The sequence below is a fragment of the Apis cerana genome, linkage group LG15 (genome assembly GCF_029169275.1).
Source record: "Apis cerana isolate GH-2021 linkage group LG15, AcerK_1.0, whole genome shotgun sequence".
Taxonomy (NCBI): Eukaryota; Metazoa; Arthropoda; class Insecta; order Hymenoptera; family Apidae; genus Apis; species Apis cerana.
The window spans coordinates 7040585-7068526 of NC_083866.1; the positions used below are offsets into that span (position 1 = coordinate 7040585).

At 37.6% G+C, this 27942-nt stretch overlaps 1 protein-coding gene across 21 annotated transcripts; it reads left to right on the forward strand.

Moving 5' to 3' along the window:
- The first annotated feature begins 1024 nt into the window (after positions 1–1024).
- LOC108002313 (protein phosphatase PP2A 55 kDa regulatory subunit) lies at positions 1025–27854 on the forward strand. 21 transcript variants are annotated; one of them, XM_062085866.1, is made up of 12 exons: positions 1035–1544; positions 18234–18485; positions 18940–19088; positions 20431–20746; positions 24465–24530; positions 24812–24909; positions 25269–25547; positions 25805–25982; positions 26120–26454; positions 26526–26741; positions 26861–27028; positions 27120–27854. In XM_062085866.1, the coding sequence occupies exons 4-11, from the start codon at positions 20662–20664 to the stop codon at positions 27011–27013; spliced, it is 1410 nt and encodes a 469-aa protein (XP_061941850.1). In that variant the 5' UTR covers positions 1035–1544; positions 18234–18485; positions 18940–19088; positions 20431–20661; the 3' UTR covers positions 27014–27028; positions 27120–27854. The 21 variants fall into 21 exon arrangements, with proteins under 21 accessions (XP_061941854.1, XP_016919413.1, XP_061941857.1 ...); XM_062085865.1 differs by lacking the exon at positions 18940–19088 and having other exon boundaries at positions 1035–1548; XM_062085869.1 differs by lacking the exon at positions 18940–19088 and having other exon boundaries at positions 27100–27854.
- Positions 27855–27942: the final 88 nt, after the last annotated feature.

Consider the following 27942-nt stretch of genomic DNA (forward strand, 5'->3'; position numbering starts at 1 on the left):
AAAATTGCATAAATTAAGAATCAAAATCTAAAAATTACGAAATTATAAATCATTATATTTAAAAACTTATTTCTGATATCATCGACAGAAATCATTTATTTTCATTTGTTTTAAACTTCATAACTGTTTCGTAATTATTCCAATCTTCTATTATATATAAAACAAATCACAGAAAAGTCAGTTTCTATTGAGTCTTCATAAAATTTTCTTTAATTAAATTTTAATAATATATACAATAATTTTTAATCACTTAATTTTTTATTTATTTGTATAATGTTATATACACAATATTATATGTTAAATATATAATATTAATATTTAATATAGTTATAATAATAGTTATTCATTTATTTTTATATTTATTTAGTTTTTAACTTTTCGTAATATCTTTTTAATTTTTATAATTATGAGATATAAGAATAGAACACTTAGATGATAATTTAGAAATCTTAGTTTACGAAAGAAAAAAAATTAAAATCTTTGGATTAATAGTTTAGAAGATAAAAATTTATTTATTTAAAGACATAAGTAACACTGATTTTATTTTAAAACCGGCATTTTGGAACATGTAACATAAAGTTCTACAAGATGTCACATCTATCTCATCTATGATATAATTCCTAAATTTAAATCATAGAGGGCATATCAAAACGTCTGATTTTTTGAACAATCGGTATTTCAGAATATAAAATTCTCAAATTTATTTAATTTCATAAGTCTTAAAAGTTTATTTTGTACTTCGTTTGTATCTCCATTTATGCTAACATATTATAATATACAAATATTATGTGTATATTTATTAATTAAATATTATACGAAAGAAAATTTTATTATTGGTTTTGATTTTACCAACATTAATTCTTGAATGGAATATAATTGTTAAATTCATCGGTTTATATTGTAGAGGGCATACATATTTTAATTTTTTGCACAATCGGTATTTCAGAACATGGGACGTAATATTCCATAGGATGATAGATCTATTCTGTACCTCATCTGTGGAATAGGATCGTGTTAATAATCGGAATCGACATTGTGGGGCGCCTCGGTCAAGCAACTGTTGCACTCATCAAGAGGCTCGCTGCTTCCCGGTGTGTTCCTCGTCCCGAGCCGATGGCTCGAGGGACGACGGAGCGTTTCAGTAGTAAACACCAGTTGGCGTAAGACAGTGTCGGATGGCTGTCATCGTCCTGCGGTCGCTACTACGATACGTGATGTATGTACAATCAGACGGTGGTGTGCGTACGCTAGCCGCGTGTGTATCAATGTTCGTTTCTTAAAAGACTTGCACGGGTATTCGTGCATACAAACGTGCATGCGTGCATGCGTGCGTGCGTACGGAAGCTTATTTGCCCTCGTGCTTTGAAGTAGTCGTGACGACGCGTTGTTATATACTTACTTGTGGTATTGCCCACTACGTTTATCGAAAGTGTACACCGTTATTACTTTTACATATTCAATTCAACGTTACACCTGTTCTCTCTGGTCCTGGTGTCGTTCACCGAGGTGTCTGGTTACCTCAACGTCACAACTTTCTGTCTATCGTAAGTAAGCATCAAATTTTCTAATATCCAATCGAAGTAATTTAAAAAGAGACATATTTTGGAATGTTTATTTTTTTTCATAATATTATCGTGCGCATAATATAGGACGTTATTCTAAAATAAACTTTTAATCAATCTCATTATTACGTGTTAAATATTCGATCTTCGGAATCGGAGATTAGAGCATTGCATTATACCAAAAGGAAATTCTCTATAATTAAAGGTTCTCTCGTATAGATAGTTGCTATATGTAATTGAATTTTAATATATAATCGTTCGACAATATTATCTATGAATCGATCTCAATTTCTCGGATCGTCGATCATTGGAAATGCGTTGCTAATTGTATTCACCGTTCACGGTACCTCATTATTAGGTACTGTTGCATAAATATTGTCCTTTTTTTCTGGTGACGAAATCGATGAACCGTGCCAATGTATACTTCTTTCGATTTCAGTCGCACTTCTATAAATTTCGACATCATTCTATTTTCTCGTTCGATCAAATCTTCTTTTTTAAAGTACATCGATGAAAAGTTTATTTTGCTATACAAATTTTAGTATAATTTCTTAATATCTCTCCGAAATAAGGCTAACACACAAAATTCGTGAACGTTAAAGATGCGCTTGCGCATCTTATACTTTAGTTATCTGTCGCGCGGATAGACTAATCTTTGGCTCCAAACACATCATTTTTAATTTCAATCATTGCGACTTTAAACTATTTCATTATTAAAATACGATAAACATGTAAATCGTTATCTTCTCAGATAATAACGATTTTAACAAGATAAGAAGATGTTTCACGCTTGAAACATGAATGCATTTTGCTGTCATGAACGACAATAAATCGTGCAAAAGGTTTACACTATACTTCTTTATTCGAACAGAAAAATATTTTTTTGTCCGATGGCAGTAACTTTACCACTCAAAATATATATATCTTCTCCATATCTTGTTCTCAAACAGAATGTTGTTCGGTTATTAAATTTGTCAAGATTACGAAAGATATAACGATAGAATACGACAATTTCTCAGAATGTCATACATTTCTTCCGTTGCAAAAAAAAAACTTACTCCAGGATTTAGCATAAAAACGATGTAATAACGAATTAAAACGAGTAATCGATTTCAATATGTCATATTTTATTCAGACACGTGCAGACGAAGGCAAAATGAAACGATAATAATTTTTAATTAATTAAACGAAATTTAAAACATTTTCAGCGCTATTTAACATCGAACATGTTAATCTATAAACTTATGATCAATCTTGTCATGTTTTTGTATTAATTCGTATATACGAATTCATTTATTTAAATTATTTTTAAAAAATCATTTTCCTTTCGGTCCATTGTTCATCTTTTTTTCTATTTTTTTTTTCTGGGCGTGACGACCGGGTCGATTAGCATGCCTACGCGCGTGGATAATTTGTATCGATTTTACCTGGCAGAAAAAATGATTTCTCGCGTAACAAAGCATCGAATGGTTCAATGAACCGTTCCTTTCTCCGAGTATTCGCCGAGCGATCCTCGGCTTCGCGTATCATCGATTACACATTATTAAGCTGATTTGCATTGTGGAGTGTAGCTCCCAAGGCATCGAGGTTGCACTTGCATTGGTGCGTGCACGCATTTTATATTTAGTCCCCTCTCCATACTACTTTGAAAGTTTCTGTAACGTTTGGGAAACAAACAATCCGGCAGTAGGTTGCTATAAATTGCAACGGCAAGCCTTCTCTCGTTTCAACACTTTTTGCATCCTGTTGCATGCATCCTGTTGCAATAAGGGTGCATATTAATCAGGAACGGTTAACAGTAGCTTAGTATGCCGATCAGCAGTTCAATTGTCGAAAGCATCATGCGAGAAAAGAATATTGCCCTCCTTAGTTAAAATTACCCATCTACCATTTCAAAACTATCCAATAATAATCTAAAGTTTTTATCATTTTTCTTATCCTCTTTCTTAGAATTAATTAATTATTTAATGCATATTTATGATCACATTCATGATCCGAACGGATGGAAACGAGAATTATTGCCGATACCCTTTTCCTTATCTAATCACATTCCCATTTTATAATTGTGTTATTATTTTACTTTCTCCTCCTCCTCAATATTGACTTTTATTATATTGCAATTGTCCGTCTATTTTTGCATGCGAATCGATTTAATAATGTGTAATCGATGAGTTTCTTAATTTTATCGCGAAGGACAAAAGTTCAAAAAAAAAAAAAAGAATATCGTAACAAAGGATGTCAGAGCAGATGTTGCAATTACATGATCTTGAATCGAAGTTGTATAATAATTGTCCCGTTCGTTATTATTTATTTCGTCTCAACTCCAGCTGCGGCAATAATTGCCGATCGTTTAACGTTCGAATCAAGCATCGAGAAAACGGACACGCCGCGCCGCCGCGATCATTATCGAGAAATGAAATTGCGACTTCGCACGAACCACGCTCCTATATACGCTTTGTTCTCCGTTTCCTCGAGCCCTCCTAAAAAGTCGCACGCGTTCGAAAGCGACAAGATATACCGGTCTGACGTCTGGTTAAACCTTCTCGTTTAGCCATCCCCGGGTGCTTTCCTCGCCGTTCGTGTTTGACCTACTACTCTCCTCGGAGATTCCCCGGTTCTTTGCTCCACTCGATCGATCGAACTTGTCTCCTCTTTGTGAGCACGGCTAATGGAAACAGACGCCTCGGAAAATATTTAAAAATCGCGCGAAATCCCAACTGTAATTTCGCTCGAGGCCTTTTCAATTTGTTCGATAAAAAAATTGCGCAACAACGTTTTAATCGATCTTTAATGTCGATCAAGGCGGATTTCAGGAATTGAAATTGACGAGATTTTTTTCGAAAGTTTTTCCGCACACTGAAAATTACTTTCAGGGACAAGTTACTTTCAACGAAATTTTCAATATTATCCATTTACGAAGAAATATGCGTTTGCAACTTTAAGTTAACGCAATTTTCTACTTCGTTATCCATTTGATTTTTGCATACACGTTCGACGTACAGTTCTCTGCTGCACCAAACTCGGAATGGCCGTGAGCCAACTTCCCTTTTTTCTTCGAGCTGTAATTTTGTCTGTCGATGCACTCCGAGATGCGCTCCCAATTTCGTGCATATAAACTTCTTCTCTCGAGACAGGGAATGGACTCGTCTCGTCCACAACTCGAATGATTTTATCTATGGAAGACCGTTTTTCCGAAGGAATTCTCTCGTCCCCGGGACGGATCTTCTCGGTTGTTCGGTTCGTTGTCCTCGTGACACGTCGATGGGGAAACGTCGATGACGTGGAACGAGGTTGAAGGCAGCTGGAATTTCGCGATTCGTGCAAATATCCAGCTCTCGTTAGCTCTCGGTAAAGTCGAATTATTCGCTAATCGCGACTTAGAATTCGTTCTCCATTCAACCGGCGATAAATGGGTCGACACGTGGGAAGTTGGAAAATAGGAATCGCTTTCTATAAACGTTATACACTCGTGTCCAACTTCTCGCGAGTTTCTCGTATAAATATTCCACGCTTCCATCGAGCCTGCTAATCTCCTTTAACGCGCATCCACTTAACTTGCGCGATGAAGAGGCATTTATCCTTACACGTATTTACGGACTGTCCAAGTTTAATCGATGGGACAAACGAAACAATTTTTACTGTACTGAATCATCGTTTCCACACATCGATTACACATTGTTTCTAGAAAGTTATCGATTAACTAATATATCCAGGTGATGGCAACGATCACCTGTTCGAAAATTAGCGCGCACGATGAAAACCCGCTGTAATGGAAAAGTAAATTGAATTCTCGTTAACTTTGCACCTTTGAACTTTTATAAATTTATACTCCCGGATTCTACGAACGGATTACAATGTTAATAGAATTCGATCTCGGCCCGACACCGATAACAACTTTCCTCTTTCCTTCCCCTCCCCCAGGGAAGAAATAGAAATCTTCCATTATCGAGGGCTCTCGTCTCCTTATCCTTCCTTTCGTTCGCCTCCTCCCTATTTTTTCATTTTATTTCGCCTCACCTCTCGTTTCTCGATTCTCGAGCGAGATCATCGATTTTATTTTAAATATCCGCCCGCGCAATTTATCGCATCCGAGCTTCGTTAAATTTCGTAAACTCTTGCGTCTCCTCGCGCCATTCATCCCAATCAGCAATCGTTCTAATCGGTCTATCGATCGCGGTACCCTAGCACGGAATTAGTCCTCTCTCGATACAGTCGAGTTGCTGTTCGTTCGCGTACGGGAGAGAAGAAGGGTTGGTGCATGAAACAACGAAAGCATCGATTCGAACAGGGGAGGAGGGGAGTAGATTATTACGCGATGATAAAAATTGCAATTACGCTAATTGGCTTCGAAATATCGGAATATACGTAAGTAGAGAGAGAGAGATGCTATTTTCCGAATACAACTCTTCTCCGCTAGCGGATCGCGAAAGTTTTCTAGTTCCTTCGTTAATAAGTTTCGAGTAAAAAATCGTTTTGTTTCTAACGAGACTTTATACGTACGTACGCGATCAGCAGCACGAGCCAATTTTTTTCTTTATCGATGTTTCGAGGAGTGTCGTTATCCCTTCTTTAAAACGTATCCATGCAATTTGGAAGAACAAACTTGCGATAATAATCCTCGTGGATTGAATTATTTCGCCCAATAATAAAAATTTGACGCACGAATCGAGATTAATGTTACGTTGAAACAAGAATTATTATTTTTTAAGACGAGATTGATTGGAAACGGGCGAGTAATGAGAGGAGGAGGACAAGACGTTATTTCTTTTCGTTTATTTGTTCATTGGCAAATGAACGCGAGGGGGAGAGACAAGGCGAACCTGTGACGCGTGCACGCGCTCGAGGAAAGAGCGTAAGGAATAATACTCGCGAAGTCGGCCTTTCACCTTGAAACAACATGGCCCGAAATAACCCAACATTCTCTATTTTCGGGCAACCTCTTCTCCTCGAGTACACTTTACCACTCCGATGCATCCCTCGAACGGCGTGCATGCACTTACGTGACACCCGTGTATACACAGATAGCCGAACAGCCGATAAATAAACGGTGTTTAGCCGATAATCGCTATGCAAATCGTTCGGTTCTTACTCATGTACCCATGGAAAACGGTACGGGACACGTCTGGGTTATCTCGCCTCCGTATCCGATCTTATCTCACTCGTGTGACACATTTTTAGATTCGAAGGAGATGGAGAATTTCGTAGTAGCATGATCCACTTGTATAAGTATTATTAAAGAAGTAATACTTGTTATTGTTATTCTATAATAAATCGGTATGTTCGTTTATAGGGGAGCACATTGATCGTAATTTAGTTTTTACAGGAAAGAAATAGAAAACGATGAACAGATATTATGGTTAATCAAACATTAATCAAAAAATAATAATTACTTTCACATCATAGGACGCGTCGGCGTAATTTAAAAAATTGTAAAAAAAAGTAGATCTCTCTCTCTTACTCTTGGATCGATCCAGACTCTTTTATAAATAAATTTCACTTTTTTTCAGTTTCTGGAATTCGAAGAGCTTAGAGAGAAAGTCGCGATAAAATGGAAATTCCATTTGAATGGGATAAATATCTTTCCATTTGCGTAAATCTCGCTTTCTTCAAACAAACGGGGCGAACTTTCCTTCAAAAGTAAATAGATTTCACGCGATATATTTTTCGTTCCGGTCGAGCCGTATCGGCCGGAATAATTATTTTCGGTACACTTAAGATAGGTAACGAAGAAGAAGAAGAAGAAGAAGAAAAAGAAGAAGAAGAATTTAAGCCTAGGTCTTTATCGACTGGCGGGATAGTAATTATTATGGCGAAAACGAGGAATATGAAGGAGGGGGAGCCGTGGGGGTTTTGAACAATGCGTGCGCCACCGGCACAATTTCCGCGATAAGGGCAGCTCACAATGGCAACGAATTTACGGATCGTTGAAACTTGGAGACGCGCGAAATTTTCATGATATTTTTCTCTCCTGCGAACGCAACGCTCCTTGGCGCCAACAAGCCTTTGATCCATTTCCACGAGACGAGAAATAACGAGAAATAATTTTCGTCTTTTAGCGAAAGTAGTATCGATACGATCGAAATGGAACTCTAATTCTGTCCTTCTTTTTTCCTCTCCTCTTTTATTCTATTATTTTCCGAACGAATAGAAAGAAAAATTGTAACATACGTTCGTCACTCATCGGTTCCATGAGCACAGAGAACACAGGTTGATACAATCTTGTTTCAATTCGAGACACGCAAAAATCAGCGAGTTTTTTCCCCCCTTTGCATTGGCCAAGGACTTTTTAAGGCAAGGACGTTCCACTCGAAAAAAAAGAGAATGAAAAGAAAATGAAGGTACACTGCTCGAGAAAAGAGAAAGAGAGAGATTAATAACGAGCGGGTATTAAATGGTTGGGACGATGATCAAACTCATTCCCAATTTTCTTAAATTAACAATCGCGTGTAACAAGAGTGAGACGATTTTTCTATTTTTACACTTTGTCTCATTCCCGATGAATCGATCCAACTTCCAACTCTTCTAACGATCTAAAAATATTAATGAAATTTGATTACCAAATTCGCGGGATCGTTTTAGAAAATCGTTTCTTTCATCATCGCTCATTAACTCTCTCTCGCGTCAAAAATATGTTGACACGACGACGCGTAATGACGCCTCTCCCTCCGAGCGAGTATAATTTATCCACGAAAATTCGAAGAAAGATTCTTTTCGCTTCGTTTCTTGCTCGTTTCGCGAGTCAAGGATCATCGATCCATTTCGAGAGGAAGAGGGGGAACGTGTATGCGAAACGAGTGTGCAGAGAGAGATGATTCGCTAGGCTCGGAGAAAGAAAGGGGAGCGAGACGAGGGGAACGAGGTATTTGGCGTAAAAGCCTTCGTTTGTAAATTGTAACGAGAATGTGGGCAACGACGTTTTTCCCCTCATTTTTTTGCGATAGCTTGATACAAACAGTTGCATCTAAACAACTACACGCGTAACTCCCGGCTTTTCATTCTCCCGGAACATCACTTAGTCTCCTCTTTTGCACGATTCTCGCGTATCACGTGCCCGATCTTCTTGGATGCATCATCATCGAGTTGTTCAATCGCGTACCCGGATCGAATCATTCACGAATTATTCCCTCAATTAAATAACTTTAATTTTGTTTCGTAAAAATGTTTCGTAAAAGTTTCTTGAACTATTGTTTTTTCGAAATGGGAAAATTATTCAGCGAGCCAACGAGAGCGAAAGTTCTTCTTATATTCTTTTTTGGGTAAAAGTGTACTCTTTTGTATTTGCATCCTTAAAACGAGAAGAGTTGATTTTCTAAATCGATGCAATCGATGTCTACATCAATCGATGGATTACCAGAGAATTTCTCGATGATGTCAAGGATAATGGTTATTAGATTAAATCGATATACTTGAACACGCATAACAGAGAATAGAAAGAAAACAAGGATATGCGTGCCGACGAAAAAGAGGAAGGCAAACGTTTCAGTACTGTCACGTATCATTGTGCGATATTACACATTGTAATAAGACTAAAAAAAAAGAAAAAAGAAAAGCTACGCCAGCTCGTCGACCAAACAATATTTTTATCTCGTTTTTAAAATTTCAACGTCGAATCGTGCATCTTCTCTCTTTCCTCTCGGTTCCTATTCCGCATGCATTTTGCAAACTTATACGCAAATATACGGTGTGCACTCGCATACGATACGATTATCGTAATTCACGGCACGGAATACAAAGTTTTTCAATTCACCGACAAATGCCTCCTGAACAATTTAAGACTGGCTCTCGATAGACCAAGTCTTGGGACCTTGGTGCCAATTGCTTCGTACAAATTCCAATTGTGTTACTTCTAAATCTACCTATTGCCGGCCTTGCGATCGTTCCTCGAAGTCTTCATTAACCGTAACCCTAGAATCATAGCACGTGCTCTCTATTGCCAACTGCAGGAAACGGATAGGACACAGTGTTTCGAACCCGCCACATTCTCTCTTTCTCTCTCTCTGTCGTCCTCGCCTCGTGAGACGCGTTTACCTTACGTTTAAGGCCACGTGTTTTTAATTTCGAGCTTTGATAATCTAAACACGATCTACCGTTTTCATTGCACGCGCATGGCTGCTACTCGTTGCGCAATCGGGGTGCAAATGAGCCGCTCAAATGGCGGTAAATACGGGCTTAAACCTAGACAAAGAGAGAGAGAGAGAGCGACTCCCTGTTTACCATGATAAACCAATTTGTTGATAAACCGTGCGCGCGTTATTTCGTAACAAGTTTCTAAACATGTATGTAAGTACACGAGCAAGTTGATTTTTTAATCGGTGACTTTACTTAACCTGTGCTAAAAACCTATTTACGATATTATAATGAAAAGGATGGAACCTTGATGAACCTGAATCGTGGGGAACAGTTAAAGTTAAAAATGTTGTTCGACGAAAAATCGAACGGTTTGAAATGGATTGAAACGCGATGGGGTGAAATTTACAAACATACGTTCGCGTGATACGCGATCTTTCTCCTCCGATGAAAATATTTATCGTGTGACGTTACGTCTTCTACACCCTGCCCAACGTATCTCGATCGATTTCGGAAGCTCCTTCGGTGGCGAATCGAAAGTTGGGTGTAATTAGAAAAACGTGAGAAGCCTTAGGAGAAAGGCATCGCCGTGGATGATGACTCGCCGCGTCGAATCGTTCCTCTCGCCGATAAAAAAAGGAAAGAAAAAACAAAAATTATTTATTTCGCCGTGATTATTTCAATCGCATCACGATTCTCGACGCCACGCGCCGCCCCACTCGCCTATCTATTCGTATAAATCCAAATCGAATTCCTCGCGTATCCGCACGAATTCGTATTCGCTCTCCTTGACCCACTGATCGAGCAACCGCTCGATCTCGAAAGCGCGCACCTTCCAGATGGGTTTTACCCTCCCGCAGTCGAACGCACTTCCCGCGAAGAGAAGCCGATGCATTACCTCAAAGGCGACCTGGTTACAAAAGCTCCGGGTATCGAGGAGCCAACGATCCCGGAGATATTACTATGGAAACGACACGATAGTCGATAGAAGGTGACAGCGTTTCAGAGACGCGCCTGCTTACCGCGTTTACGTGTAATTTAATATCGCGATGAATTATTATTTCTCCTTTTCCCCGTGCGAATCTTTTTGGAATGAAAGAAGAGAATGGAAGAGGAGATAAGATCACGACGCTTTTAAATGATCGAATGGTCGATATATTAGATGAAAATTAAAGAATTTTTTCAAGCGTTTATAAAATCCAGAGTGGAAAGAAATATATGCAATAAATTAAATTCGAATTTGAATAATTCGGAATAATTGAAACGTTTGTTGTTACGTACGTGTATTTAAGATACAATTACGCACGGCATCGATTAATCGTTCGTAAAAAAAAAAAAAGAAATCACGCGCCACAAGCGTGAGCGTTTTTTTCTTCGCCAACTCAATCAACGCTTGAACCGTGTGTTTGCATTGATTTCGCGCTTATTAATTCACGGCCCCGACTGTCTCGCTGCCGCCGAGTAAACTTCATTATTTCGTCCAGATAGATAGATAGACAGATGGATAGATAGTTTCGAGAAAGATAGAGTTAGTTGGTTTAACAGTTGGTGTATAATATTTAACGTGTACATGTTGGATTTGATTTAGCGCGCAAGTGGCGTCTAATTGAGCAATTGCGCAATTTACGTTGCCTTTTAGCGCAATCATTGAAAGCCAGTTTCAACCGCTTATCAAAGATGAACAGGAATGGGACAAATCGAGCACGACCAAGGAAGACGAACGAGCGAGCGAGTTTCTTTATGACCGCGACGCATCTACCCGTTTAACCGTTTCACGGCTTTAGAACGAGCACTTTAGACGTGGAAAGGCTTCGTCACACCGGCCGCCCATTCTTGCGCCGTTTACACGCCGATCTGGACGCGCCTGGAAACCGAATTTCGTTTCTCGAAATCTCGCTTTTCACCGATCCGTTAAAACCGAGACCACGTAACGGTTTGTAGAAAAAAAAATAATAATAAAGAAACAAAAAAAATCGAGCAGACGAAACTGAAGTGAATGGACTGTGGGCTTATTGCACCGATCCCCGGCGCTTGTTCAATATACGTGGAAAAATTGAAGCGTATATACCTTTCTCTCCCTCCCTCGTTTAACGCATCTCCATTGTAGTCGTCGTTGAGCTATTCTATTATTCAGAGTTTGGATGAAACGGTCCGCGAACGGAAACAAAAAAGGTTATACATACAAAATTTAAATTAAACCTAGGCAGATTCTTTGCAGAAATCGGATTTATCAAAGCGAAGATAAAGCGGTTCTTTTATCCCTCCTAGCTTTCGGCCCAATTTTCCAAACTGGAAAATTCTTTGTGAAAAATTCTCCATTGTTTTTTTCCTCATTCTCTCTTTTTCCTTTTATCTTGTTGTTACTCTTGTATAAATCGGCTTAGCCGATTAAGCGTCGAAGAAGAGGATGGAAGACGCGACGAGATAATAATTGCACGTGCATCAACGTGGTGCGAGCCGCGTTGCGTTTCTTTGGCACGCGATTTCGCGAGTCAATAAAGCCACGACCTATTGATCCGAAAGGTCCTCCTCTTGTCTCTCTCCCTCTCTTCCTCTCCGTCTCTCTCTCCCTCTCTTTCTATCCGAGCTGTTGGTTCTATCGAGTTGGCGTGTAGGCTGAAGACAGACACACCTTCAGACTTGGGGTGAAATCCGTGGAAAGCTCGCAAAAATTGCGTCAATCCTCGATCTCGGCGTCAGCGATACTGCTTCTCGACCTTGGTCGTCGAGCCTGCATCACCTTGGTAACATCAAAAATGACCAGATGTTCCAACCCCCTCTTTAAGTCTTACTCACGATCCACCTGTTATTTCGCCTTATTTCGTAACCGACATTTCCACATCCTGTTCGCGAGGAGTTGCAGAGACGGCTCGATATTTCTCGAAACGAGATTAGGATCGGTAATCCTTTGTTGCGCTCCCGTGTTTGGCAACGCGTTGAAAGTATCTTTGTTTCCGCGTCAATGTATCGGGTGTCCGGAGAGAGCGGATGGAAAATCGAAACAACGCATTGAATATTAATCGTCCATTTCTTTTTTTATTAATTTTACTCTAATTTCTAATTGGACTTCTAATTTCAAAAAGCATAGCTTGCGAAGGAATTAGATTAGCCTTATTACTTCCTGATTACACGAACACGTTCATCGACAGTTTTTTTTTTTTTTTACTTTAGCAAATTACTTTAGCAAATTAAATTGTCAATAACTCGATAAACAGGTCTCTCGGCCGAGAACTTTTTCTTACGTTCGATTCCCACGCTCGTTTCGAAGGATCATCCTTTAGACTTTTCGAATTCGAGCCACTTTCTACTTCCACCGCGAATTCTACACAATTATATCACTTTCTTATTGTTCTCTCTCTCTCTAAGAAACGATATCGTTTCCTCGATCTCTGAACGGGATACGAGTGACAATGAAACAGGTAGGCTCGTCAGGATATGAGAAATGTTACGTTTGAATTTAAAACGGAGATCTCGAAGCGTTCGGGTCAACGAACCGGAAATTGCCGAGGCTTAAGAAAGATCGTGAACGGGTTTACAAAGGTGTTCACGGGACGTGAAACGTTTCCTCGAGATTCAAAGAGATACTTCCCTTAAAGGAGAATGGTATAACGTTATCGAATTCTCGGCCCGACTGCTTTTTGTTAACTTTTCTCTTCGAACGACAATTAAACACAACTAAGTTAAAACTAATTTCCACACCGTCGAAAACACCGAGGAGAACTTCGCACGAATCAAATCTTTTGGGCTCCGCATCTCTGATTGATGACACGTCTCTCAGATACAACGATTGATTAATTATAAATTACTCGTCGGCAATTACTGGATCTGGTGGACGTCGTTTTCGATTGTAAAATGATTTATAGATTATCGCAAGATTTATTACAAATTTCTCCCGCGAAGTTCGTCGAATAATTATGGGACGAACGATATTCGTGGTGATTTTTATCGGAAATTTGTATCGGCTCAAAATTATCAGATTTACGATTTATCACACCTGTCCAGAAACTTGTGTAACGTCGCAAGCACAGTCATCGCCGAAATCGTCTAACCGTGGCAAATTTCTGCCCTTTCGGGGCAGTTAACGGGCCGATGATCACGAAAATGCCTCGGCGTTGCTCCAACTATAAACGTGCCTCCTTCGCTTTTCTAAAACATTATCCCCAATACGATGCGCGTGATTAACGCGGGAAATGTAACGTTTGGAAATTATTGCCACCTTTCTTCTTTGTGTACCGGAATAATAAATAAATATTCGGTCATTTTTATTTTTATACAAAAGAGTCATCGATCGAGCCCGTCTGCACAGTTCTTTCGTATTTTTTCGTAATTGCAAAGAGCTGTTTTTCTTTTTCTTTCTTTCTTTTTTTTTTTCTATCTCGCTAATTTAATGCATGTCGTACGATGCGAGTTGTGTACCTGCGTACACTACTTGTGAAGTATCTGGGTCAGAAGCGTGCGCGGTAATTGGCAGCAGACTAATTCTCTTACAATTAGTTCGTTGACAGTGTGAAAGAGTGTCTGGTATATAAAGTAATACTTATACGTACAACTTCACTTTACTTTGCTCGTTACCTTAAAAGTTTCATCAACTTTTCTACTTCTATTGTATCAAATTACAGAGCAACTTAAGACCATTACCGCACACTATGAAATATAGCGTGGCGGCACAAATAGCATGGATTATACAGTGTATCTCTTACAAAAGATCCTATCCCAGAAACGTATCCTTCGAGCAATATCTACATTGTGTGTATATTAAAATTACATATATGAATTCGCTTAGGCAATAGCCTTGAGCGCGCACAATTTTCCGTCCAGTATAATTCCCTACAGTTTCGTCGAGTCAACGTACAATTTTAAACGATTCTTAACGAGATCAAATAATGCACGAGCTCGCTTGTACTCTTCTTAAGCGCGATTAAACTAAACTATTCTCAAAATATCTAAATTGTTTCAATTGTACACAAAGAAAAGGCAAACGCAAGATTGTTGAACGGCCGAGGAGAGATATCGGACGATTCGGCCCAATTACGGAACGATGAATTATCGAAATAGTGAACGTGCCACTGGAAGATCGTGCCGAGAAAACTATGCGGTGTATACCGGTCCGAGTCCGAATATCGTTATTTCGAGACGAACCGTCTCTCGTCTCCCCTTCGACCGTCCAAGTGGACACGGATATGAAAATTTTCGAAGCTGTTATCACCGAATATTTATACCCACGGTTACAGAAACGGTGCAGACGGTACTCGAGCACAGTGGTGGAAGACCTACCACTCGAATTATCTAGGCCACCGGCTTGTAGAGCAACTGGCAGCAGAGTCGAGCCTCTTACTTCGCTGACAGCGCTGAAGCTCATCCCTCTGTGTGTATATAAAGGCTAGCTATAACCACTTACAAGCGTCAGCCGAAAAATAAAAGCCACCTACACAAACACGTTTCGCCCGTTTCTCGCGACCATCTCTCGAACCCCACGACTATTCTTCGGCTCGGCATTTTTTTTCTTTCTTTCTTTCTTTTTTCTTTTCTCTTTTGCCACGCCACCAACTGGAATCAGGTTATGCACTCGAGGACGGACCTCGTTCTTTCATGCTTATTAATCGGTAAACTGTCTGATCGAATTTGTAATATATCGTAAATTACAGATAGACGGTGAAAAACCATCGTTTATTTTTCGTAATATGTAATTTTATGTAGAGTGTTAATGCGTTCGCGCGACACTGGAGGCCGAAAACGAAGATAAAAGTTGGATGTAGGAGAGAATATCGGTTCAGGCTTATTTATTGAGTTGTAAGCAATTTAAGTTTGCGTTGGATGAAGCGAGAAGATGGGCGATGGAGATAGAAGTATCTCCTTTTATCTCGCTCCGTCTAAACTTCGCTCGCCGCTGTTAACCAACGCTGCGGATTTTTATGCAAAATCAAATTTTTACGAATTTATTTCTTAAATTTCGTGTATCATATTTCGACGTTTTTTTACGAGTTTTTATACATTCAGATTAATCATAAATGGTTCAACGGTCTATCTATAACTTAATAAATAATCCTCAATTGACATTTTTGCGTTCGTTTCGGCTTTTCAAAGTCCACCCTTCAGAGATATTTTCCCAAGAAAATATTAATATCCTCCACGATATATTTTACAGGTCATATCTTCGTAGAAATTATTAAAGATGATACACTGTTCGAAATGACGGTACGTGGATACATCTTTTCAATTCGTGGATTTCTCAACAATTCTATAACTCTTCTCGTCTCGTTATCAATCACTACTCGTTACTAAGGGAAAAACTTGGCGAAACTTGATATTCCACTGCGCGGAAATATGTTTAATATCGTGCTTATTCCGAAGTTGAAATGATTATGACTCTCGTGTTACGCTTTCACTGATAAAATACGTAAAAGCACCGATAAATACTGGTTTTCATCGGGTTCGACGTTCGATATAACAACATTTGCGTAAGAGCATTATTTTGCTACTACGTCTGCAGCACGATTAAATCCGATAAAAGGAACGGGCAAGCCTAATTTCTAAACGTGGCACGCTTAGAATGACGCACCAAGTGGCAAGAATCCAGAAGAAGAAGAAGAAGGTGATTAAAAAGAAAAGTCGGATTAAAATTTTTCTAGAAAAATTTATTACATTGAAATCACTCTCGATATTTTCAGAATTAATTTCTAATCAATTAATTCTTATCTTGGCGTTGTTTTTTAGCCTTGCCATTGATAACGAACAATATCTTCGTCCCAAATTGTGGCCTAACCGCCAACTTCCTTATTTTATATATATATATATAATCATGTGTGTTCGTTGAAAGCCTACAAAAACTGACACTTTCGTAGTACGGATTCATCGGGATGGCCTACTGGTACACTTTTATGATCCCTTTAACATTGAGCGTTGACCCACTATTCGAGAAGGACGTTCGTGTCTGTTGGCCTCGGGGTCCCTTCTGCATCCGCGTTATTTTTTAATATGTGCATGTTTCTCCACGAATGCAACGTGACCATTGCATTCTGCGCACCGATATTAAACGTCCCGTGGAAAATGAAACGAAACATCACACCGATACCAGGATCGTTTCCCCCCCTCTGAAGAAAAAGGAAACGATTATTCTTTTTTCCACCAAGTGGAAAATATTCGGCCAAGCTCCTCGCCCATTCACGAGTCTATATAGTTATCCGGGTAAAGAGGAATTAGCCTTTGCTCTCTCAGCCAGCCCCCTTCGAAGGACGCGAACAACGACACGGAGGAGACCGATAAGAATAATAATGGGTGTGCGGTAACCTCGTTAAACAGGCACACGATTTCCTCGGAATCGAAGACAACGATGACGATGGCGGTAGTGTTGGTCTCGTAATGGGGACTCGGTGGCGTAGGGGTACCCGTTGATAATGTTGGTAAAGTTCACACGAGCATACCGATTAACACGAGGCGTCGATCAGGTCGGGTCAACGTTTAACGATAGCTGGATTACCTCTCGACGCAGTGTAATAATTAAAGGTGCCAAGCGAAAGGTTAAACTCTCCACACGCGCGATTATCGATCGTGTCTGCTTTCCAGTTGTGAAAAAGAGGAATTCGTTTTGTCATGCTCGAGTGACCGGTTGCAGAATATCCATTGTGTTGGCCGCTCTTTGATTTCCGAAAAAAAAAGAAAAGAGAAACGAAACGAAGTGATGAGCAGAAATCGAATCGTCGTTCGCAATGCGGAAATTATTAAATTATCAAATGTCGAGAATCGTTGCGCTCGAATAATCGGGAAATACTCGCGATTTAGAAATGAAAATTGAAAAGGTCAGCCCGACAAATGATTTTCGACGAAAGACAAAATGCAGGGAGAAAATCTTTTATATTCTAGTAGTACGGCCGTCTCTTTTTCATCCGTCGTGCTTGTCCGTCATTATTATCATCGCTCTCGTGTCCTCTTTGTCAAAGATTTTTAATCAAGAGTTGAAAGAAGGTGGCTTAAGTTAAACAGAGTGTTCGTAGAATTTCGTCGGAATTATATCATCATTTTGTCATCGTGCTATAATAGTTATCGCGTTACCGTGATATTATTGTTCGATAAAGCAATACGAGGAAATTAAATTCATATCACGTAGGGAATATATGGAAAAATATATATATATACGGAAAAACAATGGAATTTTCTTCGATTTGCATAATGCGAATAATAAATTTAATTAAATTTCATTCTCACAATTTTTCTTCCATAGAAACGTCCGTTTTAATTCATTTCGAATTGCTGGAAGAATTAAATAGATCATCGCCAACTCTCTCCTTCCATTCTTTATGGATTTCAAAGTGGATACAGAAAATGCTAACCCCTGTGAGAACGGGCCCTCAATTTTACCACTCTACTTTTACAACCCAGACCACCATTATTTCACCGCCATTTCTCTATCGTAATAAAATCGCATCTCGGATAAGATTAAACATTTTCCCGCGAAAAAGTTCTCACAAGAGTTGCCAACGGTATATTTCTTCCTCGAAATGTAATATTATTATATAAGTGTGATACAATCTTGGATTAAAGTTTACCCAATCAAACGCGAGTTGGAGAAATTTCAATCGGAAAATTTAAATATCGAAATTTTCTCAGAAACGCTTTATCTCCGAGGACACGCAACAACAATCGTAGCCGAACTCGGGGATGCTGCGTGTTCCTGGTATGGAGTTTGCACGCAAAAGGAATGAATTTCGAGCTTAAGAAGCGGTCGGAAAATTCTCTGGCTAGACGCCAGGGACCTTCTGCCACTGGCGTGCACAGTTCGCCAGTTTAACAAACTACCACCCGTCTGCCACCCCTTCTGCTCGTCCTCGCAAATCCATAGTCGGGGAACGACTTTTCCGGGTATGTTGAAAAAAGAAAAAAATATAGTGGACGCGTGTTCGAGGGAAAGACGCTTTTTCTTAAATCACGATCTTTTTCATTTTTCTTTTCTCTTATGAAATAAGTATATATATATACATATCAGTTTCCTATCATTAATTGGAACAATAGTCGTCTCGATTTTTAAAACATTCTAGAAAACTAACGGGAAGATCGTTTAGTGTGAGAATTTGATCCTGCACTGGTAGATTAGCTCGATGACCTTAAATGCGTTTAAATTGCAAGATTAACCGGTAGTAGCGATTAGCGGTAAAGATTTAACCTTGCTCCATTCCTGAAGGTACGTTAATTCCGTCGCGCTCGTTCCACTATACAGACAGTATTTCTAGATTAACCGCGTTTTCATTCTGCTTTCATGCCGTGTTTCCATGCTTTTGACTCGGACCTCGGTTATGTTTATCGGTTTAAATACAAGTGTCAAAGTTCAGAAGGTTATGGAAGAAATACCAGAACCAGGGACACCGGGAGAACATTGGGGGAAAAAAGCGTTTTTCGAGCGTCCGGATTGCAACGTGCAACTGGTAGTAGCCTCGTTAACGAAGAATCCGTTGGTGAAAAACAAAGGTATTACCTTCGAGTTTGCACACACGCGCACGTCATCATCCCGAATTAAAAGTTTTATCGTATATGCAAATACTGCAAATACGGTTCAAAGCACGATAAATACGTACAATTATTATATATATATATATATAGTTTCGTATATGTATATAATCCGATTAAGTCGTAGTTTATACGAAATATGCGTAGTATTTTGTGTCACGCAAAACTTTATCTTACGTTTCTCTTATTATTAACGCAGTGTTCTCTCCGTTACGAGGGTACTATTTTTCGAAGATCCGCGCTAATGAGAACGCTGGATTTAATTTTCAATTTTCACGATCGGATTCTAGCGATGGTCGCTTCGTCGATTTCGCCGAATCGATAGCCCGGTCGACGCTGGAAAAGCTGGTAGAAAAAGCGGCTTATATACGCATCGTAACGCGAAGGTTAATAACTAGCATCGTTTATCCGAGGCTAGCGTTGCCCTCGATATTTGCCAATGTGCGCCAACTCGCGTCTTCGCGTCTGCGAACACCCCTCTTCTCTCCCCCCTCTCTCGATCCAGGTGCTCCATTTGCGTTTCAAATCTTCTTCGTTGAATCGAGCGCTTGTTTACGCGAATTCTTTGCATTTTCCATCGACGCCTACATACGAAGCCGGTGTCAATGTCGCGAACGGCTCTTATTAAGATTATTAAGTTGTGCGCGACACTGGTCGATGATCAATAAGAGAAAGAATCCGGCTCAGCTTTAACCTTAAGGAATTGCTAAGAGAACGGGGGAGGAAGTTAGTGGGTTAGGTTAGTGCGAGAGGAGCAGCGCGCATTCAACCCCCGCGCATTCGCGTCCGCGCATCTTCTCCCCTCTCCTTGGCACAAGTCAAATGAGTTTACCCACGTTCGACTACCTGTTGCCTTCTTTTCTTTCTTTTCACATTCGATCACATTCACGCATTCTTCGCGTCAGACACCGCCGCACTTCTCCACCGAGTTTTCCTGCCTGTTAACGCGCTCTTTCAATCGGCCCCCTTCAGATTCAGGATTGCCGCTCTCGTTTCTCCATTCTTCCCCCCTCTTGCTTAAATCGGGATTAAAAAAAGGAAAAGAAAAACGGCCGCGAGCGCGCCGAAGACCGGTTTTCCACGCGACACAACACCCACGACACACTTCCGGGTGTTGCAGAGATACACTCTGACGGCGCACTCTTCGAGGAGAATTTTCGAGCGGAAGATAAGAGAACCGGTATTCTCAAATCCGATCGAATAATCTTATAATCGAATAATAATAATAATAATAATAATAACAATGGAAAATTACTAGAACGAGAAAGTAATCGGTCCCCTACGACCATTGTTACTGTTTCAGCGACAAATTGATGCAAAGTGGATGTTGAGGTGAAGGAATAGTGAGCGTGGTTAACAGGTGGAAAAGAGTCGAAGTTCGCGAAATAGCACCACGCGTCACGCAGGGGTGGTGGGTCTATGGGGGGCTCCGCCCCAGCGGCCCCCCGGCGCCAGTCCAAACGGAAACTGCCGGAACGGTGCTATCCTGGCAAGGTCCAAGACCGCCCCGCTTCCGGTACCACCGTCAAAACGGATGAAGAGCCCCTCCAACATCATGAGGCAGTCTAGCCTCACCAAGCTTGGCTCCATGATCAATACCGCCGTGAACAAGAGAGTCGGTGAGTTTTATTTCTCGTTTCTCTTTCGTCCCGCCTTTCTCTCCATCACTTCTCTCCTATCACCCTTTCTTCCCTTTTTTCCGCTCATTTCCCTCCCCCTCTCTTCCGAGTCTCGAAAAACTCTAATACTCGACGACCGAATTTTTCCTCGTCGAAAGTCAAAGAATGGGAATTGTTGAAAGAGAAAAAGAGGGAAGGAAAAAAAAGAGGCAATATCTCCGGAATAAGGAATAAACTTTTGCGCATTTATTTATTTATTTCTTTCTTTTTTCTTTCTTTCCAAATCTGCGATCCAGACGGACAGATATCTAGATATCTAGATTCTTGGTTACGAGTTAAATTCGTACGATTATTTGAATGTTATTCGATCATCGATAGTATCATTCGCGTTGTATGTACACGAGTGTATTTATACGAACCGATTCGAGCATCGTTTACATTTAGCGGTCAGTTGGTAAACCCAACGAGGCCCGATGTCACCTGGCAATAACAGTATGCCGGCGTGATCGTAACGGATATCAATCGTTCAAGAATATATCGTTTGCGAGAAATCGTCACTGAGGAGGATGAGTGCGCGAAGTCGTATCAGGTTAAAACGATTCTATCACGAGTCGACTAATCTTGAAGAAGAGAGTGACAGACACAGTTCGATCTGCAACGGTTTTCTTTGTGAGTAGACAAAAATTCTCTAACGGGTGTACATAGTTACGTTTCTCAAAATTGGTATGCGGAATTGGTATGCTGATTGTTGGTGCAATGCTTCGTTTCGCAAAAGTAAAAAAAAAAAAATAAATAAATAAAAAAGAAGGAAAGAAGAAAGAGCGCATAAAGCTTTAACTACACAGTTAGCCACACAAACGGTTCGATCGATTTTCCATGGACGTGGAAAAAATTTGAAGCATGTGAGTTTAAAGGTGAACTCGCTATAGGAGAAATGTGAGCAACGATGTATATATATATTTATATATACATATATATGTATGTATATATATATCGAATACAAGTGAATCTTTAGCGCACTCGAGTGTGAACTTATCGTATAATGGGAACTTGTAAATTTCGTTGAAAAAATCTTCTTCACGCGGAGACACGTGATGTCTATACTTTTTTTTTTATCGATCTTTACTTTTTCGAAAACGCTTGCATTTAATTCGTGCAAAAATATTCGTGTCCGAATAAACGTTGCAGCAGTTCTACATACTTATTAGAATTCGTTACAAACTCATTAACATCCTCCCTCTAACATGTTCGACAACGAGAGTTTCGTGTATCGTACGAGCTCATGCACTTTCGTACCAGTTCGAGACAACCGTTTCATTCGCAAATGTTCGCGTGTTTGTCTTCTTTCATTTGTTTAATATATTCGAGTCTCGGTTAATTGTTCAAATCAAGAGATAATATAAAAATCGATCTACTTGATTACTACAGTAAATAAAAAAAAAAGAATGATTGTTGTCTTCGATACGTCTACGATTGTTAATCGTATTTTGAATCCCTGAAAATAAAAATTCATCGTACAACTTGTTTTGCGGCGGGAGGGCAAGTAGATTGTGATTCGAATTTAAATTTTTTTCACTTTGGAGTACCGGTTCGAAACTACGCCTAAAGTTTCCTTTAGCTTGAACGAACTCAATTTCTGAGTTTGAATTATGAATTTGTGAGTAAAGTGAAAAATGCGATATTTACAAATATACAATATGGCAATATTGTTATGCGCTTTTAATTATGGGATTTTATTTTCTTAATTAATTTTAAACAAACGAGAATATGATACTTATGATGTTGATATGATGTCATATTAATTAATACTCTTAATTTAAAATATTTGATCTTCTACTGTAGAGGAAAAATTGTATTAATATTCAACACAGGCCGGACGTTAGAACCTTATCAAGAATGTATCGACGAGATCTCTATTAAAGTACATCATAATCAATTCTGTATTTTTCAATTTAAAATGTGCGACATGTTTCAAAAATAATCGTGTTTTAAAAATAAATCGTCGTTATTTTTATTAAAATCAAAAAACAGCAAAAAAATCTTTATATCTATATTGAAACTTTGCTAAAAATGGACCGATTAATGACAGATTTTCGCTCAACCAGAAATTTTACACGTTTATCGAGAGATTTGCCTATGTTTTCCTCTTTGGAAGAGCTACATGAGAAACTGTCAGAACTTTTAGGTAATTTTTTCTTAATTAATGTCATAGTAATTTTATATTAAATAATCTTCATTTAATATATAAATATATATATATATATATATGAAATATATTTGAAATGAATATATATTATATATATATTTATATATAAAATTGTTTTATTTTCAAGTTTAAACTTAAAATTTTAGTTATTTTTTCGAAAAAGAATAATCTTAAAAGTTTCAAAATTTGAATTTTGCGCGATATAGATGGCACTATATGAACTATGACGTTCGGTAATTTTCGTTATATTTCGCGTAAAGTCGGTTTTCGCAATCAAGATGGCGATTACCGTCGGAGTAGCGAAACCTGACTGTGGTGTGACGTCACGCCATAGTAGTGTTGTGCGGTTATGCGTTCGTGAATTCCGCCATTGAAAGTTGGTGATTGCGTTCATATTAGTAGTGAGCTAGATAGACGAATATGTGACAGGATAAAAGATAAGGCAAAGTGTGGTAAACAATCGTGAAGGTTTCCTGATTCCTGGTCGCCGGCGTGGCGCGCCGCGCGCGCGTATCTCTGGTCGAGTAGGCGGTATTGGACCTCGCACCGAGAGTAAGCTCGCGTGCAAACCTCTCTGGTTGCGTAGTGTCTTGTATGCGAGATGGCCGGTAAGTAAGCGTCGTGAGCAACGGTTTACTCTGCGTGGTCGCTGTATATTTCTACCACACGTCGTGAACCGAACAGTGCGTCGCTCCTGCTGGCCGCCTCGCCGCGCCGCGGCAACCTGAACCTTGACCCAGATACTATCACGGGTTCACGGGTATATCCGCAGCGCTCGCAGTGCACGCAAGTTCTTCTTCGTCAATTCCGCATCCTCAAATATAATCACCCGTATCCACTCTCTGGATTATTGCCGTGCGCGGGGCCAAATGCGCCCGTCGCCGGCGACGGCGGCGGCGGTGGCGACGGCCTAGAAGCACGATGGATTGCGCCGAAACTTCAAGTAGGATTACTTTTACCTTTTTCCCTGAATTTTCTTTAATATTCTTTTTCCTCATTCTCTTTATCTATATATTTCATTTTTACTTTTTTCATAAATTCCTTTTCCTTTTCCTTTTCTTTGATACTGATTATTTCACGTTTCTCTATGATTACCTTATCACGTTTCATGTTCAGTATTAAATATACTTTTTATTTTTTCCTGTTTTTTATCCTCGTTATCCTTATCGATTCGTTCCATTTCTTGCTTTTATTCGATCGTGCGTATCGTGCATTTCAATAATTGGGAAAAAACCGTGTATAATTTCCAAATAAATTTGTATGTATCTTTTTTAACATTATGCATCTACTACTTTTTATACTTAAGATATATGATATAATTCAAACGATAAACATTATGAAATCTTAATCTATTTTCAATATAATATTGTATGAGCAATATGAAACTTAATTGCACTATTTTTCATATATTGTATATAAATTTTCATTACTTTATTATATGTCTATCTTAAATGAGGATAATATCAAGAAAATCTTATATTTAATAATTCATCTATTTTATTATCGTTTTAGGCAATGGTGACATACAGTGGTGTTTCTCTCAGGTGAAAGGAACATTAGAAGACGATGTCACTGAAGGTAAGTTCTAGATACAAAAAAAATTACACATATATTTTATTCATTTTATTCATGTATGATCTATGAATCAATTTATATTTTAATCATTATAACATAAAAGCAAAAATATAACATAACATAAATATAATATATTTTAAAATAATAAAGCATATATTTATGACATATTCTATTTCTCTTTTTTTGTATTATTTCTTTCTTTTTTTCTCATGTTATTTCTAAACATATATTTTAAATATTCTGGAATATATTGTTATAGTTATTCATATTACATTTTGTTTTAGCTGATATAATTTCATGTGTTGAATTTAACCATGATGGTGATCTTCTTGCAACAGGAGATAAAGGTGGTCGGGTTGTTATTTTTCAAAGAGACCCAGTTGTAAGTTATTTTTTATTTTTAATTATATTTATATCATATTTATTATTTCTATATTTTATATTAATAATATTTCTATATTTTATATTATATATTAATCTTTGCACTTTCAATTGAAAAAAATATATCATTTGAATACAAATTTTATATATATGTTAATATTGGATTATTGCCAGATTTGTATATAATATGCATATTTCTCTATCTTTAGAGAATATTGAAGGATAACTACTAAAAATATAAAAGAAATAAATAAATTTTAAATATTTTTCAGTCATATTTTATGAAATTTTGTTAAGTATTTTCAGTGTCTACAAATAAAAATATTTTTTTAAAATTAAAAAAATGATATTTTTATTTAGAGTAAAAACAGTATACCTCGGAGAGGTGAATACAATGTATACAGCACCTTTCAAAGTCATGAACCTGAATTTGATTACCTGAAATCATTAGAAATAGAAGAAAAAATTAACAAAATTAGATGGTTAAAAAGAAAAAATCCAGCACATTTTTTACTTTCCACAAATGATAAAACAATTAAATTGTGGAAAGTCAGTGAACGAGATAAAAGAGTAGAAGGCTATAATACAAAAGAAGAAAATGGTACAATTCGTGATCCTGCTTGTATCACTTCTTTAAGGGTAAATACTAAGTACATTTTTATTATTTGTTAATTTGATATTTAAAATTAAGAGTTTAAAATTATAATAAATTATATATAATAAATTCATCTTTAATTCTATCATTTTATTTTAAATTTATACATAGATATAATTTTTTTTATACTATTGTGTTTTTAACAAAAATATTTTCAATGGGAGTATGGTCAAGAAGTTCAAATATGTACATAATGTTACGAGACTATTATCATATATTGAATACTTATTTGTTGACTTAGGTTCCAACTATAAAGCCAATGGAATTAATGGTAGAAGCATCTCCAAGAAGAATATTTGCCAATGCGCACACCTATCATATAAACAGTATAAGTGTCAACAGTGATCAAGAGACATACCTCAGTGCTGATGATCTTAGAATTAATCTTTGGCACCTTGAGATCACAGACCAGAGTTTTAGTATCCTTTTTCTATGTTACTTAGTATTTATTTTATTTTTATTTTTTAAATTTTATATTGTTCTTGATATATATTTATAAGTTTTGATATATATTTTTTATAATAAAATCTGCTATTTTCCTAACAATAATATACAGATATAGTAGATATTAAGCCAACTAATATGGAGGAGCTAACTGAAGTAATAACCGCTGCGGAATTTCACCCGGCAGAATGTAATGTCTTGGTATATAGTAGCAGTAAAGGAACAATTAGACTTTGTGACATGAGATCTGCTGCGCTTTGCGACCAACATAGTAAGCTCTTTGAAGAACCAGAAGATCCAACAAATAGAAGTTTCTTCTCTGAAATCATTTCCAGTATAAGCGATGTAAAACTTAGTAATTCAGGAAGATATATGATCAGTAGAGACTACCTCAGTGTGAAAGTGTGGGATTTACAAATGGAAACAAGACCTATTGAATGTTACCCTGTATGTAATAAAAATTGAAATACAAATTTTATATATTTAACATAAAATATTTATCAATTATATTATTATAGGTACACGAATACCTAAGATCAAAGTTATGTTCATTATATGAAAATGATTGTATCTTTGACAAATTCGAGTGTTGTTGGAGTGGTAATGATTCTGCTATTATGACGGGTTCATACAATAATTTCTTCAGAGTATTCGATCGTACGACTAAACGTGATCTCACATTGGAAGCAGCACGTGACATTGCCAAACCAAAAACACTTTTAAAGCCACGTAAGGTAAGTATAAATTTTTAAAATGAGCTATACTTATAAGTAATAAGATATATATAATAAATTATAATTTATTAATTTAATGTTATAATTTATTACTTACAATATAAATGTTTTATTGAAAGGTTTGTACTGGCGGTAAACGTAAAAAAGATGAAATTAGCGTTGACTGTCTTGATTTCAATAAAAAAATATTACATACTGCTTGGCATCCATCTGAAAATGTAGTAGCTGTTGCTGCTACAAATAATCTCTTCCTATTTCAAGACAAACTCTAGCACATCTGTATGCAAGTATGATTTAATATTATATCAAATTATAAATACAATTAAAAAGATACATCTTATTTTAAAATATTAAAAAGATTGTTTTTCATTTCTTTAGATCATTCAACGGTATATGTTGACGTGAGCAAGGCACGTTCAACTAAAAAAGTCCCAGTGGATCAAGGGGTGTCTGAATTACACTGACGAAAGTTGACTATTTTAATAGTTGACTGACTGAAAAGTGGTGTACGTAGCGCCGTCCACACAGCTCACATATTCATACACACTATGTATACACAGAGACATACAGAATTGCACATAACACCTTGTCGCGCGTATATATGTGTATAAATACATGCAAGCAAAGACGCATAGTTCTCCAAACTATTAAATTCCGCTAGTTAAAATAAAATGCACGGAATCATTGCCTATTGATGAAAAGAAATGTACAGTTTAATCAATCAATAGACTCGTGTTGGCGGTTATTATTTAACTATTTTAATAGAAGATTAATACTTTCAGTTTGCTTGTATCATAGAAATTTTGATACCATACAACTTAAAGTGTTTTTTAATATAGGTGATTTTTCTACGTATGGAATAATATATGTAAAAGGAAATGCATCAGTAGGACCAAGTGCATAGAATTAAAAGTTACTAGATGCGATAAATATATCCTCGTAATTATATATCTTTGCTTAATAATTTTCCAAATGCCTAGATATGCAAAATTAAATATAGGGATGATTATATGTGCCAATAAGATTAACAGATCTACAGCTCATTTATTCTAATTCAATATTCTTTGTTCAATAAGTTTTTGCGCAGTAAAATTTTAATTACTTCAAAATAAATTTTTTTTTATTATTTATTTCGACAACTCCTGATATTTATCAAATCTATTACTGATATTAAAGTATTTTCATAATTGTTGCATTTAAA